This window comes from Chenopodium quinoa, unplaced genomic scaffold (assembly GCF_001683475.1).
Source record: "Chenopodium quinoa cultivar QQ74 unplaced genomic scaffold, ASM168347v1, whole genome shotgun sequence".
Lineage (NCBI taxonomy): Eukaryota > Viridiplantae > Streptophyta > Magnoliopsida > Caryophyllales > Amaranthaceae > Chenopodium > Chenopodium quinoa.
Genome location: NW_018743548.1, coordinates 472491 through 494786, shown reverse-complemented (window position 1 = coordinate 494786; position 22296 = coordinate 472491). Strand labels below are relative to the sequence as shown.

Below are 22296 nucleotides of genomic sequence, written 5' to 3'. Positions count from 1 at the left end.
GGCCCTAAATGTCTTACCACTAAAATCATGTTACATTTTCTTGTTTTATTTTAAAAGATCAAAATATAGTGAATGACAAAATGAAAAAAAATAAAATAAAAATTAAGCTCTAATTTTGAGAATATTGAGTCATGTATTTGCACTATTTTATTTATTTATTTATTTTTTTCTCGATTTTATTTATAAATATTAATAAAGGACATAATTTATTCAAAACCCATTATATTTGACAAGTGCCCATGAAACTTTATTTATTTATCTACAAATCTTAGATTTTTCCGGCCTTTATTATTTAGATTATATATATTCTGTTGTGCTTTTCAGGGTTACTAATTTTTCAAGACTTGCCATTGGAGCATCAGAAGATTTGATGAGGACATGCAGAGTAGTCGTGGGCTTTATGGTGGATTGGAGGCTTTGTCAAAAAAAAAAAAAAAAAAAGTTTAGGCCATATTCGGCTCACTTCTTATTTTAAGTGACATAAGTTTAGATAATGTATAACTTAAACAAATGTACAAAGTAAATTACAATAAGGATTACTCAAATTTACTTAACAACTAAAATGAATTGAGATTTGTTTAGATAAGTGAAAAATAAGGTGAGGTTATGAGCTTTCACCCAAAATTTAAGTCTATATGTCCTTATGTCTGTATTCACAACTTTAGAACTAGGCGAAACCGTTTTACTTTTCATGTAAATCAAGTCAATTTTATTAGGTCTGACTTGACACCCTCCCTGTTTGAGTTAGCGGATAAGTTAACATGCTTGTATTCACATTTCATACCTTATAAACAAATGAAACCACTTTACCTTTTGAGTAAATCAAGACTTATCAGTTTAACTACACCCTCTCTATTCGAATTAGTAAGCCAAGTCATCATGTCAGTATTCACAACTTTAGAAACAGATGAAACCATTTTACTTTTTGTATAAATCAAGTCAATTTTATCGGATCTAAGTCAACAAGTCAACACCCTCCCTACTCGAGGAATAAGTGGGACAGGTGGTGGTATGTTGATACCTACATGTACTTTCCGTCATCATGATTCATGGACATTTGCCACCTCTGAAATTCGTGCATTGTTATCAAATTTGTACGATCCTCATATAGTGGAAGTGGAAGTGGAAGTGGAAGTGGCTACACCCAAAAATTGGTACGATCGAATGATGTAGACACCATAGTATTTAGAACAACGGCACTTTATAAAACCCCATTACACCACCAATCACCAAGAGCTGGTGAAATTTTGTTCTTTCTTCAGCAAATTGTTCTGAAATCAACAACCCCATAAGGTATTTTCATTTATTTTTCTCCCTCACTAATAATTTCCTAATAGATTGTTATATAATGGTGCAGAAAACTTCTTGAATTATTGGTTTTCATTTTCTAATTATTTTTGTTGATGATGGGTCATGGGTGCAATATATTGGTTTGTGTAATTGATGCGCTTTATAATGAAAAATGAACATATATTTGGCTGTGAATTTTCTTAATTTGGTTTTGTAATGTTGTTACAAGATTTGTGACACATTATACTCATATATTTTTTGAATGTCGGCTAACTTAATTGGTACTCGTAAAATAATATTTGCCACCTTATGTCGTGGGTCACGGATTTTGATTTAGGTTAATGTGTTTAGAGGGGGGATCTAAGGGGACCATGCTACCGCACATCTAGGAAAGATGTACGATCAAAATCATTGGGCTTCTAATTAATCAAATTGTCCTTTATAGTATGTTGTCTATGTATAGAGTAGAATGAAGCAACGTAGGGAAGTAAAGAGAGAGGAGAATGAATGTTGTTCTTGGATGACCAAATGAAAAATGAAGAGGATAATGAATTGAAGGAGAAGTCCTGTGATAATATTTTACGAGTAAAATTTGCTTTAGCTCCTCTATGTTTTTCGTACTGGGCATAGGACGATGCTGTGAGCGTGACAATATGATATATGAATTTTTACTTTTAGACTTGTGGATTAGTAGTGGATATATAATAAAACATAAAAACTCATTTTAGATGATAAATTGATAATTGGTTGAAATGGGCACTCACTAACTTTTTTTGAGAGTTATATTGATCGATCTATTGCAAGCTTGCAACTTTAAGTACTCACCATTGTTTAAGGATCATGAATGTATGTAGAGTTTGAGGCTTGAACTTATTAGTAGATAGCGACTTTTCAAATGAATACAATAATGTTGGCTAGAACAATGGGGAACCAGCTGCTACAAGCAATTGGGAAAATGCATGTATACTATTTATTTTTTTTTTTTCCTTTTTTTTTAAAAGTGTAGTTGCCAGGATCTTCTTTAGTAGTTACCCTTAATTTAGGAGTAATCCTTTATCAAGTGCAGCACACTTCTGCTGCTGACTTAATACCAGTTTAGATGAGCCGACATCAATAGCTGCATTTAAACTCACATCACTTGAGAGCTGCTACACTGTTTTCATACCTTAAATTATATGTTTGGCAAGTTGGAAGAATAAAGTGAAGAACCTGCAAAGGGATAAACAGTACGAACTTGGTGTCAGAAATCTTGTACTAATAGAATGGATTGCACTTTATCCTTCTTTTGTTATGCCTCTAGCAAGTTACTTGGGTTACTTCTTGGTGGGAGGACTGGACTTGAAGCTCAAATTTTAGTAAATATCTATTTCATGGAATTTTTAGACTTTGGATGGACTGTTTGTGATTGAAGGAAGTTCTTGCATGGAAATTTGGCAGTTTCATTTCTCGCTTAACATACCACTTTCAATCTGGATTTTGCTCCTTTTTCTAAGGGTAGTTCTATAGTTAACTGAGGTTTAGATGGTGTCTACAGGACAACTCAAGAATAAAGAAAAGAGAAAGGGAGGGTAAAGAAATCAGGACAACACAATGCTATTTGGTTGAGTTGGGTTAACTGTTTCATTTCAACGTTCACAGTTGTGCTTTACGAAATGAGGGTAAAAATTTCATTGTCTTAGATCTTAGATACCTATTATTCTAGCATTTAGAAGTTTTTCCTAGAGAGGTTTAATAATGTTATTTTGTGTTACCAAATTAGCGGCACTGTTAGACATGCAGAAGGGTACGGGATACAATTGGCTACTTAAATGTGTTAAATTAGTCCAAAAGTGCTCACTGTACCAAATACTACTTTTCGAATTGTAGTTCCAGGGTGGATGGGGGGAAGAATTAGCAGACTGTGTAACATATATGCTAGGTGGAACTTCTGATCAGTCTTGAAATCAATATGAGGATGAGAGTTGAAATTTGCTTGGCTATGTTTTTTTTAATTCCATTCTATGGTACTAGCTTACTGAGTTATCTACTCTTCTGTATACTCAGAAGAAGCTAACAAGTTGAGAAAGTTTGAAATACATAGTAGCTATAAAGTTAATGTATATAATTCCCTTAAGTCTATAAATATATCTCCTTTAATTCCTCATTGGTCATTCGCATAGGTTTTCTGGTCCATAGTGGTCACATATTAGATAAGAGGAGACAAAGACATATGGATTTACATAAATTTGTAATTCTATGGTATATTTTTAATTGATTAGTTAACATATATTTATCATCCTTTAAAAGTGCCTATGAAAGAAGCATTTTGGTGCAATACAAAGTTTTCTTTCCTTTTCCGTTTGACAGACTATGAAATTAATAACCTGTAGTTGTCATTTTGGTGCAATTAGGCATAATTTGCTTAGCATTATATCTTTTGGATTCTATATTCTGTGCTATAGTTGTGGAGGTCTTTCAATGGCTAATGAAAGATATTTCTAGATTGTTCTGCAGTGATTGTTCTTTTCACTTATTTTGTTTATTATTAGAATCTGCTGGTAGGAAAATATGGCATTGGAATTTGTTTTTTTAATTGCATATCTTGTTGTCATATATATATATAGCCCTTGTTTACTTATTTTGCCTAGCATTTACTATCTCGGTGAAGTTTAATCAGTTTGAGATTTGACTCAGTTATGATGCTCTATCCTTGCTTAGTAATTAATGTTCTCAATTAGAGTTTTGGCCTACTTAATAGCATCTTTTGCATACAGTTGTTAATACTTATTGTGGCAACATTCTATCATGTTGAGAGCAAATTAAGTACTGTCATTTGCAATTTTTTTTTTTTTTTTCAAACTTCTAATTGTTAATTTCACCTGTTACTACAATTAGCTAGGTAAATGCCATACTGTCCCATTGAAGTGAATCAGGTAAATATTTTGATTATTGGGGTTGTGTGATGAAGCAATCAGACTAAGTTTTGTGTCTGATATAGATATGATGCCTACTGAGTCACTAGCTTGATGCTGTGAGAGACATTTGCAAGTTGGAGTAAAAAGAAACTTTATTTCTAGCCTTTGATCGATTCCTCGTCGCCCACAAGATTTTGTATTGTAGCTACATGAGCATATTCATGAGGTGGGGAAGTTATCAACAAGGCATAGCAAATGCTTATATTAACCTCTCCATTTAAGACACGTGTGCGCTCCTTTGTTCAAGGAATTATGTTCAGTACTAGCCATTTCTTGCTATGTCTCTTTTTCTTTCTCATTCCCTCTCTGGGTTGCTATTTGGGTTTCCATTTTCTATATTCCCCCCTTTCGAACTAAAGTTAATGCATTATGTCAGGCACAACTCATTCTGGACTTTGATTCAGACTGTTTCTGGCTTTCTGTTCTTTACCTAGTCATGTATGCTTATATCATTAGTTTAGCCTCTTTAGTTTTTTCACAGTATATAGATATTACTAGCTTAAGCTCACGTAACAAACTTCTCAAAATGAATCATTATAACTCCTATGGAAAAAAGACTCATAATTTGAAATTTTTGGTTATAAAGAAGAATCAAGGGAGTTAGAGATGTTAAAGCAACAACTACTTTTTAGTTTTTACAGTTGCAAAGATTGTTAGCTCAGGGTTTAGCTATATAGTTATATAGTGCTCCATCATAATTGGCTCTTTCACAACGGCATTTTGCTTTTTTGGCAAATACTCTGCATGAATAAAATTATTGACCGATGGATGCTGTTACATAAAATTTCTATTAAGATTTCATGAAACACATTGGATGTCGAAAATTGTAATGATGCTAGTCTAAAACACACAACTTTCATCTATGTGCTTGTTTCAAATCAGTGTGCTTACAAAATAGAGTATTTCCTCTTTCTTAATCAGAATTCAGTCATGAGTTGAGTAATCTTTTTATCTCAAGTAGAATGCATTGTAATGATGCTAGTCTAAAACACACAAATTTTGTGCTTATCTCAAATCATTGTGCTTACAAAATAGAGTATTTCCTCTTTCTTAATCAGAATTCATTCATAAGTCGAGTAATCTTTTTATCTCAAGTAGAATGCATTCCTTTTCATGAAAACTGTCAAGTTGGCTGTATTGCAACGTCTTCTCCACGGCATTTTTAGGGATGGACCTCATTGTACGATTTTATCATGTCTTGAGATGGAATTCTTATCAACATCAAAGTCTAGAGACTATGAAAGAAAGCTAGAATATCTTGTGTGGCATGTCTCAGAAATTAGAAAGGGTGGAAAAAGAAAGTCAAGAATAAATGATTAGTAGATTCAGGTCGCCAACCAATTGCTTTTGTTTATTGATGTGGTCCATACCCATTTGCAGAAATCACAGCAATGAAGGAACAAATAGTTTCCTTTTATAAAAAATGAAGTGAGATGGAGACTTCTTGGCTCGACACGAGTCCTTTGGTTGAGATACTCAGTGAGCTTACCAGAGAATGATTTATGATGGACCAACATGCTCATTTAAGGTATGTTCTAATCATTGCACAAGATTTATTTAGGTTTTCATTAGCTTTTTATAAAAATTATCTCTGATATTTTGGTTCCTTTTCAATCTATGTTTTAGTACCATACGTATTTTGATGACAAGTTAACAATTTTTTTTTCTAATGAATAACACTTGTGTGGTGATGAGCCGTTTGAAGATGATATGGATGTCTACTTTTTGTATATATCTATCAATTATGATTGATGACTATCAAGTTGTAAACTCTGTGCTATGTGAAAGTTATAAAAATATTTTTGAAAGTTTGATTGTATCAATGACTAATCTTTTTCCAATCTATTTCGGGATACATAAAGCTTATATAATTTGCATAATCCCACCAAAAAGATCATGATTTTTTTCCAGTTTTCTTAGTCTCCTTTTATTTTAGAATGGGAGAAAATCTCTCGTGTAATCTCTAATGGAGATTAATCTTTAGTGCAATGATTAATGAGGAAGTTGCTTGAGAAACTTCTCAACAAAAGCAGGGAGGAATATGGCAGTACAAACTGGACGACCTTTTTTTTATTTATTTATATTTCTACGCCGTTTTCTGGTTAAGGAGGCATTAGAAGGGAAAAACTGAAGGAAGAATAATGTTGAATAAAGTATTTACTCATCTAATATTTGGGAAATTAAAGAGAGAAATATGGTGTTACCTGAGTTTGTTGGATGATGCTATGGTTTTTTTAATCACTGTTTCTATGATTTTAAACTGTGCTTTTACCTTTATGCTATGATCAATGATCATCACGGTTGATATGTGCTTTAGGAATAAATTTAAGGCATAGAATGCTTAATATCAGGGTTGTTTTGTTCGGAAAGGTTTGGGGCAAATAGAGAGGTTTGAGGCAAAAGTAAGGTTTGACTAACTCAAGTCTCTAATATGAGTGTTTGGTTAAGAGAGTTTTGGGTCCAAAAAGCTAATTTTGATTAAGCTAATGATTTTTTATGAGAGAGGTTTGTGGTAGTTGAGGGGAAATGACTCTTCTTTCATAAGATTGATTTAATTTACTGCCTTTACTAAGTTTGCTCGAGACTTCAAGCTAATAATAAATCATGCATATTATCCTTATTGGTAACTTAACACAATTTTGTCAAAAAAAATAAAAATAAATTTACACAATAAAAACCTATTTACCAAATACTTTTACACAAACAGCTAGTACGAACAACTAGTAAAAAAAACTCGTACAAATAGCTAAGAGCTAAATTCTCGTTGCCAAACAGGGCCAATATTATTTACTTTAAGAAAAGACTCATTATGTCATTTCATCATTTTCTTAATGAAGTGAAATTCTTTTGTCAAAAAAAAAAAAAAAAAAACAAAAACCTATGCTACTAAAAGATGCATAACATTAGTTTTTTTTTTTTTCCTTTCTCTTGGCAGTCCAATTTCATCAAATATCAGGAAACTAGACATTCTATTGGAGATGATGGTATTGAAGTATAATTATATATCTGAATCTGTACATTCATGTTGTGAGCTTGGATTACGATGAATACATGTAGTTAAATGAACAACTACAATCATGTCATGAGTTGGAAAGACCAGCCTTAGCACTTTGGTTAGTTTTCCATGATTTCTATTTGTGGGCACTTTATAAACGAGCTTAATGAAACTTAGCTTAGAACATTTGGAATCCATGTGGAGGTATTTTAGCCTTTTAGGTCCTGCTGAACAGAGGGTATGGCCTTTAGAGATGATCAAAAGCTGTGATACTACTTACCATTACCAACATCAAAATGGCAAGCCACTGTTTGTATTGGATCTTATTCTTTGATAGTAACATTTCAATCGGAGTTGGGTGCATTTTCTTTTCCTGGTTCCCAGTGGAATAAGATAAGAACTTCAAATTTGTAACCATATACCTCAATCTAAGAGTTGTTTAGAATTAATGTAAATAAGCATTGCGTAAAATGCAAAGCAGAATAGAGAAGCATCCTCAAAACATTATAATGATTTTACTTTTTGATATTACTTTGCTTTACAATGACTATCATCCATTCCCCTTTGGATTGTTAAAAATTGGCTGTTCTTGTTCATTATGCCTTTATGAACTTAGTATAATGTTGCACTTTTTTTATTGGTTCTTTCCACTTTTTCGTTATCTTTGTATTAATGTTCATTGTCTGCTTGGATTCTCCTGGGCATAATATAGTGTGCATAATGATTTTACTGTACATGTGTATTCGGTCTTGAATTTATGAAAACCCGTCAATGAAACGACAGAGATTTGTAATGTTTAATGAGAATGTTAAAGTAAGGCTGTTTTAGTTTCTAAGTATTATGGACAGTGGCGGATTCAGGATTTCCAATCAGGGGTAGCATAGTAGCGCGTAGTTGTTTAAGAAAATTTAAAACTAAAATTAAAATCAGAGTTTATTTTATGGATTTATATGAAAAAATTACCCCAAAGCAAAATAATACCCGAGTGATTTTTTCGATGTAATGCATTGTGGTAGTTCCTTTTTTTTTTTTTTTTTTTTTTTTTTTTTTTGACAGTGATGTGTTAGTAGATTGTTGTGCTCCTTATTAATTGATAATTTGATTTTGGACATGCATACATTTGACTGAGAACTTATTCAAAAAATTATTACTAAGATATATTATACTTATCAAATATAATTACAAAAATAACAAAATAAAAAATAAAAAAAAAAAACTGCATAATAGTATATTAGTATGAAGTATCAAATTTAATATTTTTTTTTAAATTAATACTAGCAATTTTGTACTCCAATTCATATCTAATTTATCATTATGGTAAATAAAATACTTCACACTTTGCAAATAATTTAAATTACTTTTAATCTTATTAATAGTTTTAATCTTATTGATAAGAGTAATGATAAATTAGATACGAGTAATGGAGGATTTAAATTACTTTTAATCTTATTAGTAGTTTTCTTATACCTGTACATAGTAAAAGAAAAATAAAGTTTAGGGGAGAAATTGAATTGGAACAAAGAACAAGGATAGGTTTTAAGTACTAGAAAGATGGGTAAAAGAACTTTGTACTTAGAAAGGAAAAAGTCATGAAAAAATAGAGAAGTTGAGGGTCGAACCATGGCCTTGCCCCACAACTCAAAGTTTAGCAAATCTCCTTGTACCACTGCAGCAATGTTTAGCATTTAGTATAAAACTTCAGTTTTAATTTTTTTATACCAAATTTCTGGAGGTGGCATTTGCTACCCCTTGTTACTACGTAGATCCGCCAATGATTGTGGATTATCTATATATAGCCACATAGGTTAGACACAAAAGATCAAACTTGAGCCTACCCTTCTGTGATTAAACACTAAATGGTTTTTTAATTTTGTTCTACTCTGTATGATCACTTTAATTTTTCAGTTTTGGAGTTGTCATTTGCTTTATGTTGTGCTTCTCTAGTCTGGCTGTAACCGCCTGTAAGGCTGTTGGACGGAAATCACTTGAAGTCTTTACTCTGCTTACATCACATTTCTCAGTTGTGACATAGAAAGTTAAGAAAAGGAAATGCCTAATAGTGTCCAATAGATTTTATAGCATAATGATGGTGTCTAAACCCTTCCTAAGATGGTTTTTACTGAAAAATATCTCATGAGAGAATAAGGCAACCCTGTATCCACGTTTAATAAGTTCCCCCTCTTCTTTTAATGTGAAAGAATTGTCCTAACATTCACCCAAGTCTTTCAAATCTTGCTTTTAATTCCTCCTTTTCATTTCCCTTCTACTTGAATGTACTTATCCATCTATAGGTGTAAGGAAATGATAGAAGTGCAAAAGAAGATTCCAATTTCAAGGCTATTGTAACGTGGGTACAAAAGAATCTGCTTGGTTGTTCATAAGGATAAGGATATTGACTGCTGTCTATTCATATTCTCAGTCAGAAAGCAAAATCTTGCATCTCTGACTGCATGCTGAAGAATCATAACTATATAAATACTCGTAGCTCTTTGATGTGTTTAGACAATCCGTGCCTAGTATCAATTGGCTTATAAGGCATGTCCGTTGAGACCTGTGTTCAACTATATAAATCTAGAATGGATACTCGGTCTTTGCAAGAGCAAATTGTGCAATTAAGGCGGTCTCTATTTGACCAGGTTTAGTGTTTCTATTCTTTTATGCATCTGATACTTATAGCTATTGGTTTCTTTTCACAAACATGTCTTTTTTAAAAAAATGATGAATGGATCAAGAGATCCCCTTGAAAGGCTGGACATCATTGCTTGGATTACTATGGAGTCATTGCTGTTTCTGCATTCTGATTTTTTGAAAAATTGGAAATTATAGTGTAATATCTGAACTTGAGGATAATGTAAAACCATTGAAACTCATTAACTAGAAATATGGCAGAGTTTATACACATTATGGAGACAAGCTGTATTTAAATAATAACTTGAGTTTATATTCTCAAGGAATTTCTTCATTGTGCAAGTATATGAAAATTAATTTTATGGACGAGATTTAAGATGAATGCACTTGACATGTGACTGACTGACTACTTTAAGAGGAAGCTAGGGTAATTGTGTAGATAATTTGTGGGTGAGACACTTCAAACTCGAAAGTTTCTTGTTCAAAATCTATTAGAAATATTTTGGTTTGCTCTGCAGTTTTAATTTCACTTCTACTGTTGGTCACATTGTTGGGAGGGTCAAATCGTCTGAGGAGGCCAGATGCATGCAGCTTTGCCACTACCAGTCATGAATTCTTGATTAGTAGTTTGAATGTTTGATGCCAATGCTGCAGGGATATCTTGATGAGCAATTTATTCAACTAGAGGAATTACAGGATGATGCCAACCCTGATTTTGTTGAGGAGATTGTAACCTCATATTACACTGATTCAGTTAGACTGATCCAAAACATCGACCAAGCACTGTGAGTATACTCTTACCTGACCAACGATCTAATATTGGCTTCAGTCTTTGTACAGCATATTGATTGATAAATTCATACAGTGCAAAATATCCATTTGACTTTGAGAAGCTGGACAACTACATGCACCAGTTTAAGGGCAGTAGCTCAAGGTATGAATTGTTTAGTTAAACTTATGACTCATAGCTTAGAATTGACGTATTTTATATATGAAATGGAGGCGTGTATTGAAATATACATAGCAGAATTGAAGATCCATATGTTTAGCTGAGCCATATTTTATTTTTTTGTATTTTCCTGCTTATTGACTGATGTACTTGTTAGGAGAAATTAATAAATGAAAAAGTGAATATAACTCAATTTTTCCCTCATATTTGCAAATTTTGCAGCATTGGAGCTAAGAAAGTAGTACTCGAATGCTCACAGTTCAGGAAATATTGTGCAGCAGGAATAGCGGAAGGGTACAATAAAATCCCAATCACATTACATTCACTAATTCTTTTCCTTTTAAGTTACTTGAGTTAATCTCAACTGCAATGATTTAATTGATTCCACATGTTTCTAGGTGTGTCAAGACTTTTCAGATGATAAAGCAAGAACATGCGATGTTGAGAAAGAAACTTGAGACTTATTTTCAGATGTTGAGCTCAGCTGGAGGGACTTAGGAAGGCACCTCGCATCTGTTGTTGAGATACACATGTTGCTATTATGTAGTATTCAGTAATAATGTTGTGCTAAATTTAGTTGTAGAAGTATGTATGTACATGATATGTTTGTCGTCTCCTATGACTTAGCAGCGCAATTATATATATACCAATACAGCAGAAGATGAATGCAGATTTGTTTTCAGCTGATTTGAGTGTTACATAAGGGGTTATTCATTCCTTTGTTAGAACTTATAAGTATAGTGTGAACGTTCAAAGTGCATGTATGTGATTGAATGTACTTTGAGTGATAGTTTGTAATGCGGTTAGCACGTCTCTTGCTACTCATCTTATGCTGCATGTAGCATGGAATGTGCATAGCAGTGTTGAAAATTTGTTCACTTTTGTGTAGTTTGTTGAAGATTTGTTCACTTTTGTTGGGAAAAATAAAAATTTGCCACTTTGAGAGAGTACTTTGTATCCCATAATATGCTCATGCATTAAAGCTTCATCGCCTTCATAGCAGAGAGTTGAGATCGAAGGCTTGATGATGTTTATTGCATGGACTGATGAAATCTTCTCCTGGGCGAAAATAGTTCTAATAATAAGGAATGGTCCTAGAGAACGAAAATAATCTACTCTACATGAACATGTATATGGAAAATAATAAACCTCCAGACCATTCATCATATATCTCAACCCTAAATCCAAAATTATGGTTCGTTGCAATTGTTTGATATTTTCCCCATACCTTAGTACTAGTGGTGTGTGTTCCTTTTGGAGATTTTTGATGGTACAATTTAGGTCGAGCGTCTATATACAAAGTATTAGAGCAATCACGACATTAAGGAAAATTTTCCTCATGAGAAAAATTTTCCTCATGGACATCCCAGCAATGAGGAAGTTGGTTTTTCCTCATGAGGAAAACTGATTATTCTCGTGGCGTGAGGAAAATGCGGATGAACAGTAGTAGGTGGGCTCCACCACCACTTGCTACTCATTTAACTTTTTTTTGCTTGCTGCACTTCAAAATGACGAGTTTTGCGGGTTGTTGTTCTTGCCGCGGACGCCACCTCAAAACTCGTCGTTGTGGAGGTGCGGTCAGCAAAAAAAATTTAAGTTACTAGCTGACATGGCGCGTCAGCATGCCCAATGAGGCGCTGACACGTGACCTGTCAGCGCTGAGGGCCAATTATAATGTAGCACTATTTTGCAACGATTATTAGTTTAAAAATTGATTGTCATGTTTAAAAAAAAATTACCAACGGTTATAAAATATTTTCCTTTATAAATTGACATCCATTTTCATATATTTTAGTGCACTTACAAAAATCATAAAAATCCTCTATATTTAATTATCTCCCAATTCTATTACAAAATTAATTTTCTTTTTATCATCTAAATTATTATTAAAGCTATTTATATATTTTATATTAAAGTTATTATATTTTTGTTAAGTCTATTTTTTTAATTACTCTTTAACAATTTATTAATTATAAAAAATTGTTGTTGTTTCGTTCGAATAATTTTAAGTAATTATTAATATTGTTATTTTATAGTACAATCTAATGGATCCCAACAACCCTAAGAGCATGCACAATGGTAGGGAGTCACCCTCTTCTTAGCCTTCTCTCTCCTCTTAAGAGGAATCCCCTTGATTGTAGAGTTGAAATGGTGAATCCTCTTAGGAAGAGGAAGATGGTGAATGCTCCCTGGGAAGAGGAAGAAGAGATGGGGAAGGGGATTGGAAAAGGTGGGGAAACGTGACAAAAAAAAAAAAAAGTTAAAAGAAAAGGCTGGACCAGCAAGTGCAACGTGGCAGCTTCCTGCTGGCTGGCAGGGGCCCACGTGTTGCTTGCTTTTGCTGACATTTGTTGTTTTCTAATTGGTTGACATTTACAACGGTTATAATTATTCAAACGGTAATAAAAAAAACGGTAACTTATTTTTAAAAAAAAACACCAACGGTTATATATTTTTTTTCTCTATAAAATGAACCTAAATTTGCCATGTTTTCAAAATCTTCATTTTCTCCATATTTTCTCCATATTTAAATTATGCATTTTAAATTATCATTAATTGTACATTTTTGTAATATATTAAAATTGTCATTAATCTAATTATAATAATTTGTCATATTAAATTTGCAAATATCTAATTTAATAGAAGATGGTGGGGCATAAATAGAAAGGAAGAGGATTCATGAATCCCCTTTGTTGTGGGAAAAAATAAAGAAAGAGGAAGCGGAAGAGGATGGAGATAGTGGAAAATGATGTGGAAGAAAGAGAAATGATGTGTCAAAAGGAGAGAATGAGAGAGAAGAATTAAGGGGATTCATGAATCCCCACCATTGTGCATGCTCTAATTTCTCTCAAATTTCTCAATACTTTGCTGATTTAGGTGATGACTTCCTCACCACTCCCCAATTTCAACTTTTCCTACATACAAAGATTAGGAAACACATCTTTACAAAATCGTTTACCACAACAAACACCAGTAGAAAATCAACATGAAAACACTTACTATGAACAACAAACACCTCCAGTTTATCAAGGAAGCAACTCTCAATATTCTGACAGCCAAGAAGAAAATGTCCTGGAGACACCTCAATACCCTCCAACCACTCCAAGAATTCCACTCGCTAAAGCAAGTCGCATTTGGTCAGTTGCAGAGGATGAAACTCTAATTGGTTTGTATTTAAAAATAAGTGAATGTGGAATTGTTGGTACGAACCAAAAAGCATCTGAGTTTTGGCGAAAAGTACATGAGGCATATAACAAAGCTCAAGCGGAGAAGGCACATATAATCCTGCCAAGAGCTTTGAAGAGTTTGGAGTCGCACTGGAGAGGAATGGCAGTAGATATACTATAGTGGAAATCTTGCTATGAGGAAGCGGGTAAACTTTCGGAAAGTTGAAGTGGTTACAATGAAGCTGACCGAATTAAAAATGCATCCAAGTTGTTTCATATCTCTATTAGTCACAATTTTACTTTTCCTCACGGAGTTGAAATGGTTAAGGATGATCCAAAGTGGAGGACAAAGCTAAGATGGGCTTTGTCAAAGGAGGAAAGAAAGGCTTGTGGTGTTGATGACGAGGAAGATAGTAGTGGAAGTGGGAAGAGGTCTAGGGCTGAAGTTGCGGATGAAGTCCCTAATGAAGGATTTTCATCAGGAGGTCCAACACGACTCGACGGTGTAGAAAAAGCAAAGGCTAAGCGTAGGGGTAAAGCGGTGGCTTCTGAGAGTGCATTTTTTACCAGTGGTGAACAAATGAAGGCGTGTACTGAAATTAGAGAAAGGGAGACGATTCTGAAACAACAGAGGTTGGAACTTGACAATGAAAAGGAAAAGAGAAAACAAAAACAAGTTGAATTACAAGAGAGGATGATGAATTTTGATCTGCTACAAGCTTTTTTTAGCCAAGATTACACCGCTGACCCCTGCTGAAGAGGCATGCAATGAAGATTTAATCCAACAAGTGTGTGGTCGAAAGGTATAAGTTAATAAACACTAGTTTTAAGTGTAATGTTTTATTTTCGGGTACGATTATATTTTAAGTTTAAGTTTAAGTTTAATTAATGTTGTTGTATTTCAATGCTGTGTTAAGTTTACGTTTAATAATTTATTTTGCTATTGTTTGCTATTGTAATGTTGTATTAAGTTTGTATTTAAGTTCTTGTAAAAAAAAAGGGATTTGTTAAACATCGCCCGCAAATTACCATATAAAGCCCACAAATATGACTTGGTATGACAATTATGCCCATTTTCTAAAATTGAACATATTTCGATTTAAAAAATTTGGAGCCGTACTGGCTCGCCGGGGGAGACCGGAGGGCAGGCCGGAGATGCGGGGGACGCCGGAGGTACGTCGTCATCGACAGAAAATGAGGTAAGTCACCGTTAAAATTCACGGTTTATCGTAGGAGTGGCTCCGGCGCCTAGGATGGACGCCCTTACCGTAGCATGGACGTCCAAGCCAGACGCCAGAACCACCACACCGGCGTCCAGCCCAGACGCCCAGACCACCAGACAGGCGTCCTGGCCAAGCGCCACTCCATTGGCTGAGGCGGCCGTGCCAGGCGCCAGTCCAGTGGCTGTGGCGGCCCTGGCAGACGCCACCCTATTTTTTTTTTTTTCTTTTTTGATTTAGTTGTTGTTTTTTATTTATTTTTATTTATTTTTTTTTAAAAAAATTGAAAATGATTTTTTTTAAAAATTCGAAATGGGTTTTTTTAAAATTAATTTTGAAAATTCGAAATAGGTTTTTTTAAAATTAAGTTTGAAAATTCGAAATGGTATTTTTTTAAATTAAGTTTGAAAATTCGAATTGGGTTTTTTTAAAAATTAAGTTTGATTGTTGAGAAAGGTTTTTTTTTTAAATTAAGTTTGACAATTCGAAATTGTATTAAAAAAATTGGAAATGGTTTTTTTTTTTTTTAATTTAATTCAAATTGAAAATTCAAAACGGTGTTTTTTTTAAATTATGTTTAATAATTTAATGTTTTTATGTATGTAGTGAGTAGATTTGTGTTAATGTATACCAAAATATTTAATTGTTTATGTGACTTTTATAAATGATTGTGTTTAAAATTTGCATGTGTATGTGTATGAATAATATTATACATAATTATGTTTTTTTTTGTGTTAATTCTGTGTAAATATAGAAATTAAATGTATTATCCGTTAAATGTATTTGTTATAATATATAATTGATGCAGGATTATGGTGGAGACGGAAATGATTACAGTGGGATATTTGGACATGATGGTCCATTCGAAGAAGCTCAACAAGCGATTGATTGGGCAAAATAGGTTGCAATTGCATCTGGAATTTGCTTGGTAGTAGTAACTCATAAATCTCAACGGGATGGTAGAATGGATCGCATTTTGAGATGTGACCGTTATCGCAAAAGAGAAGAAATAGATTTTCGTACAGCCACTCGGTTTGATACAAAGCGGAAAGGTTGTGGGTGTGAGTTCAGAGTAAAGGTTCGACAACTACGGAGTCGTGACGGTTGGGAAGTGATTGGTTACTCTAAATAGGGGTATCACAACCATGAGATGATAGTATATGAAGAGGGTCATCGACAGCTGAGCGGCTTAAGTCCTGCTGCGAAACTAGTTGTGAAAGAAATGAGTGATGCTAAAGTCAAGCCTGCTAAAATATTAGCATCTGTGTTAGAGAAATTTCCAGAAGACCATCCAAACCGAAGACACATCTACAACGTCAGACAACAACTCAGGTTTGAACGGTCAGAGGGAAGGACCCCTATACAGCAGCTGCTACACCAGGCACAATCACGTGGTTACCTGTTCTGGTTTGATTCTGATGAAGATATAGCGGAGGTGACTCATCTTTTCCTTGTGCATCCTGATTGTGCTGATATGATCAAGTCTTGGCAATTTGTGATTTTGATCGACTCAACGTACAAGACAAACAAGTACAAGTTCCCACTGGTTGAGATCATGGGGATGACTCCAACGAACCAGAACTTTCTGATTGGTCATGCAATCATCAAGGATGAGACGGCTCCAAGTTATTATTGGGTCTTGGAGAAGCTGAGATACTACATCGGGCCTAATGTTCATCCAGCAGCCATCGTCAGTGACTGTGAGGGAGGTCTCTTTGCCCCCATAGCAGAGCTGTTTCCAGAATTGAAGCACTTATTGTGCACATGGCACATCAACAACTGCGTGAAAGTGAAAGCCTACAACCTTTTCAACAAGAATTTGGAAATGGCAGAGAGATTGGTGAATGGTAAGTGGCGGAAGATCCTACAGGCTACCACAGAGGAAGCGTACGAGCGAGAATTGGCTAACTTCAGGGATTCGTACCAGTGGTGTCCGGCACTGGTGGACTATGAGATGCAGCAATGGGTCTCTCACAGGGAAAAGTTTGTCAAATATTGGACAAACCAGGTACTTCATTTCGGGAACACTACAACATGTAGAGTTGAGAGCGCTCATAGAGCTACCAAGGACTGGATTGATTCATCGACCGCTGCTTTGGATACACTGTTCGATAGACTTAACAAGTCAATTGAAACTCAGAAGAATGGCATCAGGAACTCTCTAGAGGACTCCAGACGACGACATGGTACGATGTATAGCCATTTCATATTTAAGATTCTCCATGGTCTTGTGTCGCACTACTGCTTGGGGTTGATTCTCACTTAGCTGAACAGGATGAGGGACTTGGCTGACGAAGTGTATGCTCGATGCGGGTGTGCTATTTCAGTAACTTATGGATTACCTTGCGCATGCACCATTCACCGCGTTATTACAGAAGAAAGGGCGTCGTTACATGTTGATCAGGTTCATTCATTCTGGCGGACGCTCGTTATTGGTGAGCATGAAGATACTCAAACGGCCGACCGTGAACAGGAGGAGTTGGAGCAGTTTCGTTCGATGTACGACCGAGTGTCCTCCAGTCATCCTTCTATTATTCGTGACGCTACTCATGTACTTCATGACATGTTCCACATGTCTACCTTAGATTTTGAGGAACCTGAAGGAGTTGACCGTCCTCGAGGTCGGCAACGGCAGAACTGGAGTGCGGTTGAATATATCCGTGGTCTTGGTCGTGGTCGTGCTCGTGGTCGGACATCGTCATCTAGTCGTAGTCAATCTTCATTGTCTGTGAATATGCCCCTGAGAACTGGTACGTTTTGGTTTTTTACATTGCACATTGTTTATAAGGTTACTCCTGCCTTCTTAACTGTGTTTAATTATATGGTGAATAGGAAGAAACGATGTTGATCAGTTTCCATACAAGGACAGGATACTTAACATCATCATGCCGTACTTGGAAGGGTGGAATGATGTAGTCGGAGATGGTAACTGCGGATTCCGGGTCGTGGGTGATGTTTTTCAAATGGGCGAAGACAACTACGGTTTGGTGCGTCAGTTGATGTACAGCGAAATTGCCTCTAACCGAAATGTTTATCGTCATGTGTACCAGGATGACTTGGATGGCGCTCTGCGGCGTATCCGGTGGGGAGGTGGACCTTGCGCTCAAAATCATTATTTTGACGCGCCCCTAGATCTGTTTGCCGTTGCAAACATTTACAAGTGCGCAGTCATGCATTTCGGGCTGGGATTGCATACTCAAGCTTATTATCCTTGTACCACGGTTCTCCCTTGGCGTTCGCGTGAGACTGTCACCACACCGGTCAGAGAGGTAGCTATTGCGTTTCTTGGGTCGTCATACAGACATTTCATCCGACTAGACATGTCATCCGATTTTCCAGTGCCACCGATTATACCTCGGTGGTACACCATTCGCACAGCGAGCGTAGAGGGTTGGGATGCGCTATATCATGACCGGATCCACGAATGGAACACCCTAGCTACATTTTAGTTTTTCATGTTTACATTCTTCCTATGTAACCTTATTTGTACGTTGCTTTTTTAATGAGAACATTAATTTTTTATATTGTATTGCTTACTGCATTCTATATGTTGCATGGGTAAGTTGCGCGGATCCACGAACGGTTATGTCAAAATTTAAAAACAGCAATGATAATATGTCAAAGTTGAAAGCTAAAAGAACAATCTAAAATGTTACAAACTTAAAACATAATGTCCAATTTAATAAATTGAAACGATAATATTTAAAGTGCTCTATAAATAAAATGACAAAACCATCAGTAATCCCTCCTCGCCGCCGACTCCCAATGCGCAAGGGTCTGTTCCAGACTATCAACAACAGCTCTCACTGTTGCACTCAATCTGTCCTTCTCCAGAGAGAGTTTCTGTACGTCCTGCATTATCTTTCCCATCCACTGCATACAACAAAAAATAAAACATGAAATACAATAACAACATATAAAACTTAATTAAAAAACAACGATAAATATTTTATGAGACATACCGCTTCCATGGCAGTAGGCGGTGGCATATAATCATCATCGCTGTGGTCGAGATCTGAGATCAACCTCGGGTGCAAATACCGGTTGAACCATTCCATGTAGTAGTGGTCACACATGGGAGGAACCCCAGAAGGCGGCCTCTGCAACTCCGCAGTCCATAAGCGGGCCACCATCGGAAACTGGTCCCATGTCCCAATCATGATATTTGGCCATTGCACGACGTAGTCCCTCGACGATGCAGGTCGGACCGCCTTCATCGGGCATGCCGGGGGAGGAGGGACAACTTGGACAAATCCAAGCTGGCGAAGACAACGCTGGGGCATGTACGCCTCGACGATCTCACGATACTGAATGAGTCCCGTGTACAGGGTCCTGGGTACCCTAACACTAGGGTTCGGGCCGAAAGGCATCCAGTTCACCTGTACATAGTTTTAAAATTTAATAACATGAATATAATAAGTGCATATAATAAAATGTAGAAATAATTTATAAACGTTACCTCTAAGGGGGACAGCCTGTAAAGCAATAACCGTATCGATCGGAGGTGGTCAACGGACTTCTTCTCCGAGCGCGGACTCCACGCACAAGCACGCGACATCCCCTCATCAATAGGAACCGGGTCACGATGTGGTCGCAATGCAGGAAAGTACTCGTATATCCAGGTCTGCAATAAAGTCAGACACCCAGTGATACCTGTCGCGTCAGCCCGACTCGCAAATCCTAGTTGGCGATACAAATACGCTAACGTAGCCGATCCCCAAGAAAACTGCCCTACACTGTCAGGGTCACACACCTCTACTATGTCGCGTGGCCTGAGCTTGTTTCCGCCGCTCTTATCCGGAAACAAGGTACATCCGAGGAGTAGAAAAACATAAGCAGCCAGCTGTGCGTCTTGCGTTCTACGTGCATTGGGGTACAAACACCGCTGCAACACGGATGCGATCTTCACACCGCCGTGTTCCCAAACACCAAGCGCCTCGGTGTATAGTGCAGCCCTGTCCACCGCCAACAACTCCGCCAGCAAATCTGCCTGATCCGCATCAGCCACAGCACAAAGCCGTTTACCCTCAACACGAATCCCCAGAATGGCCTCGACGTCATGTAACATGATCGTCATCTCACCGAACGGAAGGTGGAAAGAGTTTGTATCCGGCTGCCATCGCTCAACGAAAGCCGTGATCAACGTACTGTCAATCTTATCGTGCATGGTGGCAGGAACGTGATTCACCCCAGTGCCCTCCAGTCGCTCGAACATCTCGCTCTCCGCCGGCCAAGCCTCAGCCCATGTACGCAAAAAGCTACAAGTCTTTTCCCGGGTATGACATTTCAACAACCCCGTAACTGAAGGCCTCTCTTGGTCCTCCCAAATACGGGCAGCTATGTGTCCTAGAAAGCTAGGAATCACACTCCCGTCAACTGGCCCACTGGGCACCTCACTCCTAACAACCCAAGAATTATTAACGACCCTTGACTGTTTCCTGCTTGCCCCAGATACAGTGGACGCAGATGATGTGCCAGATCTACTAACAAACCTACCACCCCTACCCTTACGCACCTCCACCATATGTGTCTCGTACATGTCATCAACCCTCTGACTGAATGGACCGTAATCATCATACGGTCCACTTCCATCGTCCACATCCTCATCCTCATATGCGTCCTCCTCCTGGTCACCCTCCTCAGCATCATCATCATCACCGTCATCCTCATCCCAACGGTGGATCCGTTCTCTACGAGTCGAGGCCGAAATACCACGGGATCTAACATGTCTATGCCCCGACCTCTCCACTGAATAGCTTCTACTAAGAAGCTCTACATTCTTCCCCGCACCATGACGACCCAGTGAATTCTACAAAAAATTTAAAAATATATAAATATACAAAATACCAACACTTCCAACATATCGTCATGTTTATAAACATAAAATTAATAAAGATTATAAAAAATCAAAGACATAATAAATAAATAGGACACAAAACAAAAATTTCAAATTATTTCAACTAATTAAACATAGGAAAATATTATACGGCATACACAAATACACACATAATACCCTAATATATTACAAAATTTATGATTTCCAAAAAAAATAAAAATTATTTCAAATAATTAAACATAAAAAATAAAAAACAAATATATTACACATACACAAATACACACATAATACCCTAATGTATTACACATTTTAAATAAAAAAACAATTACACATTTACACAAACAATTTCCACATACTACATCAATTAAGGCATAAAAAATGTTTAAACATCAAACATAAAAAAAATAAAACATAAACACAAAAAAAAAATCTGATTTTATAAAAATAAAATATACACGATTTATAAAAAAAAAACACATAAAGTTGATAAATAGTTAAAAAAAAATAAAACACATTAACAAAAAAAAATTACACATAAAACAAAATTATTTTAAATAAAACTAAATTTCTGATTTTGCAAAATAAATAAAATAAAAAAAAAAACAAAAACAAAAAAAACAAAAAACAAAAAAAAAACAAAAACAAAAACAAAAAAAAAAAAAAAAAAAGGGGTCGGGCGCCTGGCCAGGACGCCCACCCACTGGCGGTGGCGCCAGCTCCGGCAGCCGTAGCCAATGGGAAGGCGCCTGAACTGGACGCCCACCCATAGGCACAGGCGCCAGATCTGGACGCCACAACCAATGGGCTGGCTTCTGATTTGGACGCCTGTCCGGTGGCTGGGCTTCCAAGCCAGACGCCACGCCACCGGCGGTGGCTGCCGGACCTGACGCCCCACCACGCGCCACTGTCGCCCTTTTTTTTTTTTAAAAAAAAATAATTAAATAATTACCTTGCCACCAGGTCGCCGCCTTTCCTCCGCCGTCGCCGCCGCCACCTCTTTCCCTTGCCGCCTCGACATTGTCGTAATTATTTTTTTTAAGAGAGGTAGATTTTCTTATTTTTTTTAGAGAGAAGTAGAGATTGTTTTTTTTAAAAGGAAAAGGGCAATAAAGTCACACCAAGTCATATTTGTGGGCTTTATATGGTAATTTGCGGGCGATGTTTAGCGATTCACAAAAAAAAGAGGTTTGTATTAAAGTTTGTTTTATTACCGTGTTACGTAATTTATGTGTCTCTAATTTTATTTTATTTAATTTT

General features: G+C 36.2%; 1 protein-coding gene across 2 annotated transcripts; it reads left to right on the top strand.

Annotated features, from left to right (window-relative positions):
• The first annotated feature begins 1113 nt into the window (after positions 1-1113).
• Positions 1114-11702, top strand: LOC110740253 (histidine-containing phosphotransfer protein 4-like). Of its 2 annotated transcripts, XM_021920741.1 has the most exons (6): positions 1114-1293; positions 5625-5772; positions 10522-10652; positions 10733-10801; positions 11039-11110; positions 11215-11702. In XM_021920741.1, exons 2-6 carry the CDS (start codon positions 5740-5742, stop codon positions 11312-11314), a joined length of 405 nt encoding a protein of 134 aa, XP_021776433.1. In that variant the 5' UTR covers positions 1114-1293; positions 5625-5739; the 3' UTR covers positions 11315-11702. The 2 variants fall into 2 exon arrangements, with proteins under 2 accessions (XP_021776433.1, XP_021776432.1); XM_021920740.1 differs by lacking the exons at positions 1114-1293; positions 5625-5772 and adding an exon at positions 9540-9875.
• The last annotated feature ends 10594 nt before the right edge of the window (positions 11703-22296 follow it).

Coding starts and splice junctions, on each gene's coding strand:
- LOC110740253 (XM_021920740.1), top strand. CDS start 9,777: ATGTCCGTTGAGACCTGTGTTCAACTATATAAATCTAGAATGGATACT. Junction 9,876..10,521: donor GGCGGTCTCTATTTGACCAG/GTTTAGTGTTTC, acceptor CCAATGCTGCAG/GGATATCTTGATGAGCAATT. Junction 11,111..11,214: donor GCAGCAGGAATAGCGGAAGG/GTACAATAAAAT, acceptor ACATGTTTCTAG/GTGTGTCAAGACTTTTCAGA.